Raw genomic sequence first — 12,423 nt, 5'->3', positions numbered from 1 at the left:
AAACAAAACCGGCATTGGGACAAATCCTTGCACGCGAACAACTACCCAAAGCGGAAACCACCCAAGTGTCCGTCAATGAATGAATGGGATCCTTCCAAACAATGGAGTATTATTCGGCCGTCAAGAGGAAGGGGCTCTGATACACGCTGCCATGTGGCAGAACCTCGAAAACATGCTGAGTCGAAGAACACAGGCACCAAAGGCCACCACCCAGAGCCGAAGGGACAACGGTGCCACCCCAGTGGGCCCGGAAACCGCAGCACTGAGCATTCAGAACGCAGAGAATTTGCCTTGGGAGCTCTTTGACTTGCTCAGCATCTGCCAACTTTCCTTCTTTCAGATTTCCCTTCTGGAATAGGAAGGCCTATCCTACGCCTGTCCCACCCCTACATCTTGGGTGATTTGTCCGGCTCTCGGCTGGAGTGGCACCTCAGTCTCACCCGTATCTGATACTTAAGTGATACATGGAACTTGGGAGTTGGTGCCGGAATGCCTTAAGACTTTGGGGCAGGTGGGAAGTTGTGAATGCGTTTTGCATGGGAGGACATGAATTTCGGGGGATGGGCCCGAGGCTGAAATGTTCTGGACTGACTTGTGTCCCCTCAAAACTCATAAATTGAAGCCTTAACTCCCATTGTGACTGTATTTGGAGAGAGACACCCCCTCCCCCGCCGCTTTTTTTTTTTTTTTAAGCAGGCTCCATGCCCAGTGTGGGGCTCGAACTCACGACCCTGAGATCACGACCTGAGCTGAAATCAAGAGTCAGACATTGAACCAACTGAGCCACCCAGGTGTCCCTGGAGAGAGGGTCTTTAACGGAGTAATTAAGGTTAGGGGCGCCTGGGTGGCTCAGTCAGTTAAGCGTCCGACTCTCGATTTCAGCCCAGGTCATGATCTCACCGTTTGCGGGTTTGAGCCCCCATCAGGCTCTGCTCCGACAGCGTAGGGCCTGCTTGGGATTCTTTCTCCCTCTCTGCCCCTCTCTTGCTCACCCTCTTTCTCTCTCTCTCTCTCTCTCTCTCAAAATAAATAAATAAGCATTAAAAAAATCAAGGAAGTAATTAAGGTTAAATGAGGTCATTAGGGTGGAACCCTGCTCCCACAGGACCGGTGTCCTCGTAAGAAGAGGCAACTCCAGGGATGCGCGCACACAGAGGAAGCCGAGAGGACACAGGGGGGAGAAGGCAGCCGTCTGCAAGTGGACGAAAGGGGCCTCAGCAGAAACCGACCCTGCCAGCACCTGATCTTGGACTTCCAGCCCCAGCACCGTGAGAACACATTTCCTGCCGTCTCAGCCCCTCGGCTGTGGTGCTCTGTTAAAGCAGCCGGGAGCAGCCTCACACAGTGCTTCGGTTTTCTAGCGGGTGAACCACATGCCGCTGGGGGGCACACGACATTTTGTTGGTCCATACACCGGGGATCTGGGTTGTTTCCACTCGGTGGTACCCGCGAATAGGGCTGCTAGGGGCATGCGTAGACGAGTTGCGTGTGGATGTAGGCGGTGTAGGTTTTCATTTCTCTTGCCCTGGCCGGCCCGCCACTGACCTGGATCTCCCTGGCGTGGTAGAGGACCACCAGGCCCAGCAGGATGACCGTGGAGAGGCTGATGAGGCATTTCAGTGCAAACGAGTACAGGGACTCCTGGGCGGAGAGAGAGAGGACAGGAGGACCAGGGCGCTGGGGGGGGGGGGTGGCCCTCCTGACCCCCCCCCCCACCTGGGCTCCCCCCTCAGGAAGGAATGCTCCTGTCCTCTCTCCTTAGGCCTGGGTCGATGGCAACGCTGGCCTATACTTCAGAGTGGATAAGGCCTGGCCTCCTAAAGGCCCAGCATGTCACAGCCGATAAGGCCTGGCCTCACGTAGGTACTTCACCGTTTAGAAGGCCTCGCCGCATCCACCGGCGGCATTTCACAGTCTACCGGCGGACGTGCCCCGATCTCTCTCTCTCTGTCCTCACACACCCTTGGGTGGCACGAGGGGGCGTGCAGCCATAGCCGCAGCCCAGCCCGATCACTCTCAGGAGGAGAAGCTCTTTCCGGGCTCTGAGGCCCAGGCCTTCGCTGGGGCTCTCCTGTCCTAGGCCTGGACTGGGGGGCAGCCGCCACCCCCCCACTCCCTTAAGCCAGGGTGTGGCCTCTTGGTGCAGGGCGGAAGGAATGGGCTGGAGCCTAACTCCCCCACGTACAGCCTGCCTGCAACCCCCAGAAGGTAGACACATTGGGAGGCCCAGTACCCACCCCCTGCCCTGCCTCCAGGACCCCCGCCCCCCCCCACTCCTCCAGCATCTTCCACCTGCTCCTCCTGGGGCCAATATGGTCCCTGACCCCACGCCCCAGGGGCAGTGAGGAGCCAAGTAGGTCCACAGGGCCCTCCCTGGGCCAAGGGGAAAGGCCATGCCTACCTTGGTGTAGACCCCCCAGGACAGCTCCGTCTCGGTCACCATGACGACAATGCCAAACATGCCGAAGATGAGGGCGTAGTCGCTGAGGCGCTTCCGCTTCTCGAAGAGCGCCCGCCGGTGGCCCAGGCGGTGGCCCACGTTTGGGGTCTTCCCCAAGTCCCTCCTCCTGCCTGCCTCATCCTCTTCATCGTCTTCCTCCTCTTCTTGGTCCTGGGGCTGCCCCCGGGGACTGCCGGGTGAGGGCCGGGCTGGCTCGCTCTTGGCCACCACCACCTGGAGGCCCGGGCCATGTGGGGGCTGGGGGGGGTGGCCGGCCTCGGGCTCCGAAGGGTCTCTGCCCAGGGCACCCAGCCCGCTGCCCAGCGGCCGCCCCCCACAGCCATTGTGGCTGTGGCTGTTCATGACTATGTGGGTGCCGGGGTTGGGCTCGCTGTAGGCCACCCGGGGCCCAGCATGGCTCAGTGACTGGGCTCCTGTGCCGACCTGAGGGGCATGAGGGACACAGTCAGGGAAGGGCCTTGCCAACCGACCAGAGGGCAGGGACCCCTGTCACCACCCCAAGACATTCTGAGGCTCAGGAAGCCCTGAACCCAGATACGTGACTGACACGTGGGTTGGCCATCCAAGAAACACCCAAGTCAGCCTATATTCCTCTCCTGCTCAAAACCCTCCCATGGCTCCCCAGTGCTGCTGCACAAAAACCAAAGACCTCACTGTGGCCAGGAGGCCCTCTGTGGTCTGGCTCCTACCCACCTCAACCCTCTCACTCTTCCAGAGTCATTCTCTTCCAGCCACATAAGCATCCCCATCACCAGATCCTGACCAGCCTGGTCCAGCCTGGGGCCTTTGCACCTGCTGGGCCCTCTGCCTGGAACACCCTCTTATTGAACCTTTGCCCACTGGTTTTCTGTCTCCAAGTACCTAGAACAATGCCGAACACTCAGCTGACACTCAGTAAACACTTGGGAATGTCTGGAGACAGAATGTGCTGGCAGGTTTGCCTGGGAGGACCAGAGGCCGTGTGTGTGGTCAGGAGGTGGTTCCAACCTGGGCTCGTCTCCTTCTGACCTTCAGGTTCTCGGGCAAGTCAAGCTCACCCTGCTGGGCCTCCAATTCCTCCCCTAGAGCTGTCCGAAGGCCTGAACACACGCAAGCATGGGGTATCAGTGTGGGGACACGAGGACCGTGGCTGTGGCTGCAGAGACCCCCAGCCCCCTCCTGCCTGCGTGGAAGGAGGTTTGTGATCTCCAAAGAGACTCCGGGACCAACGTGGCAACCCGGTATTTACCTCTAAGATCCCAGAGTTGATTCTGTAGGGCCTTGTGAGATGTGCTCAGCCTGGCCCTGTGACCCCGGGTCAGCCTCAGTTTCCCCACCAGGCTACCAGAGAGCAGACTGTCTGACCGCCCCGACATCCTGGGATTCTGCCCTCGCGTAGGGCAGTGTCCTCTGGGATCATGTTCGAGAGTGAAGACCTTGAGGACAGTGACCCATACAAGATGAGGCTGCGTGGAGTCTCACCTTCTGGGTCCCAACTTGCTAGACCCTCCCCTGTCCCACCCCAACCCACCATCTCTCCCTCCCTCCTGTGTACCCCCCGGTTGCCACTACGAGCTGATGTTTAGCGAACGTCTACAACACGCCAGGCTACGTCCTTCACACAAATTTGCTCCTTGATCCTTGCCAATACCCCCCAAGAAGGGGTGCTGGGATTTGGCCAGTTTTACCGGTGGGGAAACTGAGGCGCTGTGCCGTGAAGGGGCCATGTCCTTCTAGGGCAGATTCTGGACCGGGCTGCTTTGTAAGATTCTCTCAGCAGGAATAAGCGGGGCAGCGACAGGCAGTGGCCAAGTGCTGACCCCCTTTGAAAAGGCCAGCCTGGCATGCACGGCGGGCCCCTGTGGACCAGGCCCGGGAGAGAGGGCTGTGCGCACAGACAGGATGCCTCTGCGGCCCTGCAACCACACTCTGGGGGGGGGGGGGGGGGTGACAGACACGGAAACTGTCACATAAAGACATGCCAAGATGACACCTTGTCGGGCACCCCCAGACAGTGTCTGTCCCACTCACCGCATGTCCCCAGATGCTGGTGCCCGTGCACAGTAGGGGCACAAGAAACCTTCCTTTCGTGGCAGAGCGACCTCATGAGTATTAGAACATGTCCCTTCCCTCGCCCCTCCATCCATTACCTCAACCAGGCCGTGGCCACCTGTGGCCTGACACGTTGGTTTATAAGTCCTGGCCTCACACGGGCTTAGCACTTCATGGTTTATATGAGCTGGTCTCCTGCACGCCCCGTACTTCACGGCTTATAAGGCTGACCTTGGCCCCGGATCTCTCTCTCCACCTTCACGAACACTCAGGGGCCTTGCTACTCCCGGGCGAGGGCCCCTGCTCGCCACCTGAAGGGCCATCAGCTGGTAGGTGGGGCCGGGAGCCTGTCACCAGGAGACACACAGCGATCGCAGACCCTGCTCTCTCCCAGGAGGTGAGGAAACCCCAGGCATCGCTCCTACCATCCCTCCTGAAAGCGCGGGGGGTCCTCACCCAGGGCTCGGGGGCACAGGCAGGAGAGGCGAGTGGCCTGGCAGACGGAGCCAGGAGGGGGTGGGGGTGTTGCAAACGACCTTCCGAAACGCACTTACGAAGATACAATTTGGGGATGTGACTCAGCCGCCCGACGCACAGGCCAAATTCAGCCGTGTGTCGGCCATGCTCCTCCTTGCCTGGCAGCCTCGTCCTAAGGTGCCCTGGGCAGGGAGGGGTTGGGGGGATGGGTACAGGTGGCTTCTGGGAGGGAGTGAGGTGGAGGGCCTTCCTGTGGCCCATCACCTTAACGTGCCCATGGCGCTTACTGTGGGCTTGTTGGGCTCTTTATCAGAATTATCATGTTTAACCTCCGTGGCCACTAAGTGAGGCGGGCGGCATTCCCGCTCCCATCTTACAGATGGGAGACAAGGCTCAGAGAGGTTTAGCACCTTGCCCAAGGTCACAAAGCCAGGAAGGGAGCAGAGACGAAGTCAGTGCCATCTGGGGGGGCAGAGGGTGGTGGGATGTGCCAAGTTCCCTCTTGACGAGCCTTCTGGGAAGGGAGTCAGCCAAGCCCTGCCCTTGAGGGGCCACAGAGCTCAGGACCCAGGCACGGTGGGTGTCTGACCCTTCCTGTGACCTCAGAAGAAACAGGACAGAGTGGCCTGCCCGAGATTCCATAGAAGGGGGCAGCTGGTTTCTGCAGTTCGGGTGGGACCGGGGGGGGGGGGTCCCTGGGAGACGAGAGACCCCACCCCTTCCCAGGTATACCTTCCCCTCCCCCACTGCAACTAGGCCCAAAGCTGGGGTCCCTGGAACCCTCAGAGATTCCCAAAGAACCAGGAGCCTCTCTAAAACTCTGGCCAAGGTTTGGATGTCTGTGAAAGGGTGTATTTTTCTGGGTGAAGGCCCTGGGTTCGCCAATGAGTTCTAAAAAGTTAGAAACACCTCGTGGGCTGCATCTGGTTCGGAAGGTCCCTAGAATTGCCAAAATTACCTAATGTGTCTGGGGCACGAGCCCTCTGTTCACTGAAGGCTGGCATGGGAGGATGAGCCGAACCCCCCCCCCGTTCACACCACCCCAAGAGACACTGTGGGAACCCGGCGGGCCACCCACGGCAGGGGGCGCCCAGGAGGACTCGAGGAGTGGGAGAAGGCAGGCAGGTGGCAGGAAGCAGGGCAGCTGGCTTCTCCAAGCTTTTCTACTCAACAGAAAGACAAAGAAACTGGCCAGACCCCCCCAAGGTCCTCGAGTGAGCCCTTTTACAAATGACAAGTTGGTGCAGTGGCTGCCTGGGAGGGACCCTTGGGTGTCCCAGCCAGGATGAAGTCACTTGCCCGCCCCCCGCCCCCCCCCCCCCCAGCAGGTTGGTGGCCAAAATGGAAGTGAGATCTCACATGGAAAATGCTTAGCATGTGGCCGTGGGTACATCTGAGGAGGTGCTGCTGCCCATCCTTCGGAGCTGGACCAGAAGGGGCCCATCTCCAAAGCAGAGCCCCCCCTTGCGGTGAAGTCCACATCCCACCGCTCCCTGGAACCGTGGCCAGGGCAGCACATGGCAGAACCTTCCAGGACGTGTGGGTGAGCTGTGTGGGGTGTGTGTCCCAGTGGAGGGTGCGGAAGGATCCTAAGACAACCCACCCACCAGCACTGTTTGCACCCTAGCTCTCTCTGCAGGGTGGATGGGATCCACTTGCCCTCCCACCCCTGGGCTGCCCAGGAGTGGGTACGGTAAGGCAGGCGGACTGCCCAATTCCCTTGGGTGGGCGCCCCACCCCCCACCCCCATCACCAGGAGTCAGGAACCTGCCAGCGCTCAGCAGGGTGCAATTAGCCTGCTCTGCCCTCCGTGGGGCTGCCTCCACCAGCGCCCTCCACGCTGACCCCTCTCCATCAGCGGCTCCCATTTGGCTCCCAGCCTCCAGCACTCACATCTGCAGCCTGCCCTCCAGGACAGCCAAGGCAGTGCCCTGTGTAGGGTACCCGAACCTCTGTCCGGGGACAGCTGAGAGACCTAGCTCCTTGGCCCCTGCATTAGGGCGACCCTAACGGCAGTATCTGGGAGCCAGTGGTGAGGGTCTCCTCCCTCCCGTTCCCAAATAAGTCCCAGGTCACTGCCTTCACCCCAAGAGCTCCCCCCACCGTATCTATGGAGTTTAGAGACTCACTGCTCTACCCCGGCCAAAGTGAACCCAGTACCTTCCCCCTCCGGGATTGGGGGTCCGCGAATCTCCACTCGCTCAGGCAGTGCACAGACACACATTCCCTTCCTCTCCGTGTCCCCTGGGTTCCGGATCCTTCGGAGACCCTCCGTCCTGGCCCCTGTCCCAAACCGCGTCCCCCCTCCAGGACGTGCCTCCCTCTTTGGGCGCTCCGGTCCGTCCCACCCGGTACCTGCAGGGCTCGGCTCCCGTGGGCAGAAGAAGCTGGAGGGGAGAGGGTCCCGCGCGGCCGCAGACCCTCGCGTGGGGGCCGGGCCCGGGGCCGCGGACGGGGCGGGCAGCAGCCGGCGGGCGTCGGGCCCGGAGGCGGCCGGGCCGGGGGCGGCGGCGGGTGCATCCCCCGCCGCCCTGTCCACGGGCCCGGCCGGGGGCGAGCGCCCGCCCGGGCCGGGAGAGGAGGGGGCGGTGCGACGCGGACGGCGCCGCCGATTGGTCGAGCCCGGGTTGGCACCGCCCCCGGCGACCCCGCAAGCTCCGCCTACATTTAAAGATCCCACATTCCCGGGAGCCCCCTTCGGCCCCCAGCGCTCAGCTGGTCCTCAAACTCGCTCTCTGGCTGGGCGCAATGGAGGGGACCTTACTTAGCGAAGCGACAACTCCGGTCCCCGACAGGTCTCGAGAACTCCTAGCCGCCCCCTTTCTAAAATCGGGTCTTCCAACTCCAACCCTCCTTCAACCCCTCAAATACACGCATTTGCTGAGGGGATAACTTTGCAAAGCGACTGGACACCTCCGTCCTGAAACTACCTCCTCAGATGTCCTGCTTGCAGGATGTTGCCACGTGGAGGGTGCCTAGGACCCCGACGTGGGGGCTTCCAGGAGCTGAGGGGATGCCTGCTAGGGCCATAGGTTCAAGGCCACCATCTTCGGGACTGAGCCCCCACCCCCATTTCTAACCCTTATCACCAATGCCAGGAAGACAGGCCAGCAGAAGCCTGCTTTGGGGCTGTCCAAAACCAAGCTCCTTTCTGGCACAGAGGGCGTGCTTGGGCGACTCATTCATTCAGCCTTGGGGACAGGGAGGTGGGGAGCCCTTTCCTCCTCCTCCCCCAGGCCTCCTAACTACCTAGGCCTCACCCTGTCCCAGCCTGGCTGGGGGCGACTGCGTCCAGCTTTGACACACACACACACACACACACACACACACACACACACACACCATCTCTCTCCCAGTGTTTTCTTCCTAGCTCTGAGCTTGGGACAGGGTCAGGACATCTGATTGCTCGTCACTGTCTGTGGGCAGCTGATCTGTTTCCTCTGTGGTGTCCAGAAAATAGCTGGGCCGCATGAATGAATGAGCGGACGGCTGCCTGGGCAGGGGGTGGCCTCATGGGCCAGTGATGAGGCTGAGCAGAGCCAGGTGATGGCCTGGGGTCTGCGGACAGGACTTCGGTTTCTCATCCCAGCCTCTTGGGGACACCCTGGAGAAGGCCTGGCTGTGGTGGCAGAGGAGGCCTGGGGACCACTCATGCCCTCCCATGTCCACAGGGATGCCAGGAGAGGGGACCCTAAATGGACGCATTCTCAGCCATGCTCGAAGAGCAGCCATCCCCTCTCCATCCCCCCATCCACTCACCAGGCCCCCACCCCAGGCCTGCATGGCCTGCTGGGGGCTCTTTCTAAAGCACAGTCGTGATGAAGCCACCCACATCTCCCTCAGGACCGGGCACACATCCCTGTATGGCATTCAGTGCCCCAGCCCCTGACAACAGAGCCTGCCCCTGTGCGGGTCCCTGCCCCGTAAGAAGCATTCACACCGTGCCCACCGGCTGACTCCAGCCTGTGCAGACTTCTGTGGGGTCCTTGCGGCATCTGATGCTTTTTGAATTCAAGTCCAATATGTCAACATCCAGATACTCACAAAAGCACGAGCCACAGACCCTGGAGGCTCTGCCAGGCCTCCCACCCTGAACAGGCCCTGCAGGCTCTATACCCACCTTCTCTCTCTGGAAAGATCCTTCCTTCCCCTTTGCACTCATCTGCCCTGAGGGGTCAGAGACCCCCTTGAAGGGGCTGAACTTAGAATGGGGGGGCCTGGTGAACGATCACCATCCACCCGTGTCTGCCCTGCTGCCTGCTTGAACCTCACCCCTCAGAGACGAGGCTGGCAGAGGTGGCTAGGGGTCAGGGGTGGATGGAGGTGGGGCTGTGGGTGGGCATCACCTGAGATTCCATTCCAGATGGAGCCTCTTATCAGCCCATGGCTGGCTGGAAGAGAACTGAGGAGCCTCCAAACGAACCTGTCAGTTGGGATGCCCCAGGACTCACACTCCCAGGAAATGGCCGATCAAACAGGCAGGGGTTGGGGTGGTGGCTGAACAGGAAGCCCCTCTTCCAGGAGCCTGAGGGCTGGGCCACAAGTCTAGGTCCGGATGCCAGAGACCTGGGAGAGGTCTCCCAGGGGCTGAGGGACCCACAGGCTGCCTGAGTAGGGAAGGACTCAAGCCCGCAGGTGTGCATCCACAGAAATCTCAGACCCATCCTGGGTCTAACAGATAGCTGCCCAGAAGGAGGCTAGACCCTGAGTCCCCCATAAGTGTGGAGATGACAGAGTGGGGAATGTATTCACTCATTGGCTCATTCATTCATTCACTCACATATTCATTCATTCATTCATTCATTCATTCATTCACCAAGCCCCTTTTCTGAGTCTGTTGCTGGGAATGCAGAAGCAGAGATACAAACCCGTCCTTCGTGGCGTTGCATTTCTAGAACGCTAGGCACAACCCTCTCCAAATAAAGGGACCAGTAAGAATTCTAGATACACAAAAGTATTAGGAAAAGATCCAATGAAGTTGAGAAAAATAGGAATGGGGATGGGGAGACTTTGAGGTGGTCACGGGAGGCCTCCCGGAAGGGGGGACATTCAAAAGGGGTCAAGGAGCAGGCCCTCGAAGAGCTAGAAGGGTGCATCGGGTAGAGAACGCTGCAGGGGTCAAGACGTTGAGGTGGGCAATGTTTGAGGAAGGCAAGGGAGACCTGTGTGGCTGGAGGGAAGGGGCAAAGGGATGGGGCAAGCCAGAGGCTGGCAGGGGTTCCACCTGCAGGGTTGAGTGCGCGAGGCCTCAGCAGACTGGGAGTCATGGGGGGTTAAGCCCCTTAGGGTCCTGTGAATTGTAGGGGCAGGAAGGGGGACAGGAAGGCCCAAGGGAGCTGGAGTGTGTGTCTCGGAGGGCTTATTCCTGGGCTCCCTGGGATTCGGGAACTTAGAGAAGCTTCATTCATTCTATCAGTGTTTCTTGAGCACCTCCCATATGCAAGGCATGGACCCGAAGTGGAGATACCATGGTGAAGACACACAAAAAAAAGTCCCCTGAACTCGTGTTTTCAGCAGGCAAAATCAGATCTTGAGACAGTAAGTAAATACAGTTGACCCTTGTAGATGGTCCCCGGAGGAAATGAGGCCAGGGAGGGGTACAGAGGAGCTAAGCCTGGCAGCCCCTGGTCCTCCCCATGGGCAGCCCACCTAATCCTTGCTCTGGAGGAGGAGCTGGGAGTCTGGGGGTGACAGGCAGGCAGGGAAGCAGCATTATCGGAAGCACAGACTCCCCACAAAGCAGCCTCTGGCCTGGGAGCCCCTGTCACACCCACCAGGGGATCCCCGCCGCCTCCCCCCACCCCACCCCCCCACCCCGGGGGCTGTCTCCTCCATTCAGCTGGCGGCAGCCTCCCTATTCCAGGCACCAGCGTCCCCTCCCTTCTCACACTCAGGCTGGAAGGCTCCAGCCTAACTCTTCCTTTCCGGCCACCCTCACATCCAATGGGACCCCAGGTCTGCCCATCCTCGTCCCTAAATTCACTTGGTCCCCATCCCTGCGGCCACTGCTTCACCATAGGCCCTGGGGGCAAAGGCATGACTGCAGTAGGGCATTCTGCTTGTGGCCATACTAGTTTGGAGAGTATTCCCCCCCAAATTCCAGCCCACCCAGGACCTCAGAATGTGACCTTATTTGGAAACAGGGTCTTTGCAGACACAGTGAAATTAACGTGAGGTCATACTAGACACAGGCGGGCCTTAACCCAATGACCAGCGTCCTTCTCAGACGGCCACGTGAAGACAGATACAGGGACTGGAGTGATGTGGCCATAAGCCAAGGGACACGTGAAGCCCCCCCAGGAAGGGGAAGAGACAAAAAGAAGGATCCTCCCCTAGACCCTCCAGAGGGAATGTGGCCCTGCCGATGCCTGGATCTCAGGCTCTGGCCTCCAGGACCGTGAGACGCGACACTTCTGTTGTTCTCAGGTCGTAGTCATTTATTACTACAGCCCCTGGAAAGTCATACAGTGGTCACAGGCAAGGCACATCCCTCTTTGAGCCTCAGTTTCTTCAGCGGGGCAGTGGGGCCCTCCGAGGGCAGTGAGAGGGGCTGGGGATCCAATCCCCCTCAGATGTGCTAGGCACGCAGCAAGCGCTCACTGGGTGCTCCCAGTTGCTACTAGCCTGATGGGGATCTGAACCATTTCAAGTGCCTGCCTGACTTCTCTGGCTCCCGTCCAGTCTCTGCCAGGCGCCCCCGAGGGATACTTCCTTGCTAAAATCTCATTATGTTGCTTCTAATTCTGAATGCTCAGTGGCTCCCCATGGCCCTCGTGGCATCTGTACAATTTGACCCTCAGCACAACTCCAGTTGGACACCAGCAAAGACCTACTTGCCCGACCAGACCCAGCTCAAAGAGCAAGAAGAACACCTCTTCCAGGATGCCTTCCCAGATTTCCCAGAGCACAACAAATCTCTCCCTCCTCCCTGTGGTTCCTCAGCATTGGGCAGAAAACTGGCCACACACAGTCCATCCTCCACGCCCAGCTTAGTCCCAGAGTCTGCCCACTTCTCTTCGTCTCTGCCTCTATCCAGTCCTGGTGGAGCTCACTCTACCCAGTTGCCTCCTGGGCTCCCCTCCGGCCTTCTGCCGCTTCCACTCCTGCCCCACCAGTCCCTGCTCTCCACAGTAGTCACAGAGGCTTTTGAAAATCATAAACCAGACCCTGTCCCTCTCTGCTCACACACCCTCCATGGTTCCCCACGGCTCTGCAGTCTATTTCTTGACCTCAGCCCCTGCCTGCAGATCCCTCGGTCTTCCTCTTCCTCCTCTCTCCCCCTCGCTCATTCTGTTCCAGTCACAGCAGCCTCCTCACTGTTCCTCAAACGTGCCAACCTCATTTCTGCCTCAGGACCCTTGCACTTGCTGTCCCTGCTGCCAAGTATGCCGTTCTCCCAACTGCCACCTGGCTGGCTCCTCCTCCCGCCTTCTGTCCCTCCTCCAGGAGCCTCC

General features: G+C 59.8%; 1 protein-coding gene across 13 annotated transcripts in view; it reads right to left on the bottom strand.

The window, feature by feature from the left end:
- Window positions 1-12,423, bottom strand: part of KCNN1 (potassium calcium-activated channel subfamily N member 1) — a 30,570-nt gene that overhangs the window by 15,349 nt on the left and 2,798 nt on the right. For 2 of the 13 annotated variants that reach the window (XR_006298300.1, XR_006298303.1), the window contains exons 1-3: window positions 7,325-7,500; window positions 2,402-2,884; window positions 1,546-1,641 (exon numbers count right to left, since the gene is read on the bottom strand). Coding sequence is in view for 9 of the 13 variants with exons in the window: in XM_043587008.1 (XP_043442943.1) it covers window positions 1,546-1,641; window positions 2,402-2,884; window positions 7,325-7,489 (744 nt within the window). In the remaining 4 variants the exon portion in view is untranslated. Of the gene's footprint in view, window positions 1-1,545; window positions 1,642-2,401; window positions 2,885-3,322; window positions 3,541-7,324; window positions 7,508-12,423 lie in introns of those variants that run through there. The other 11 variants (XM_043587010.1, XR_006298301.1, XR_006298302.1 and 8 more) reach the window with 11 other exon arrangements.

Source organism: Prionailurus bengalensis, chromosome A2 (genome assembly GCF_016509475.1).
Source record: "Prionailurus bengalensis isolate Pbe53 chromosome A2, Fcat_Pben_1.1_paternal_pri, whole genome shotgun sequence".
In the NCBI taxonomy this organism is placed as follows: Eukaryota; Metazoa; Chordata; class Mammalia; order Carnivora; family Felidae; genus Prionailurus; species Prionailurus bengalensis.
Note: the sequence above shows the minus strand (reverse complement) of the source record. Positions and strands in the feature narration are given on the sequence as shown.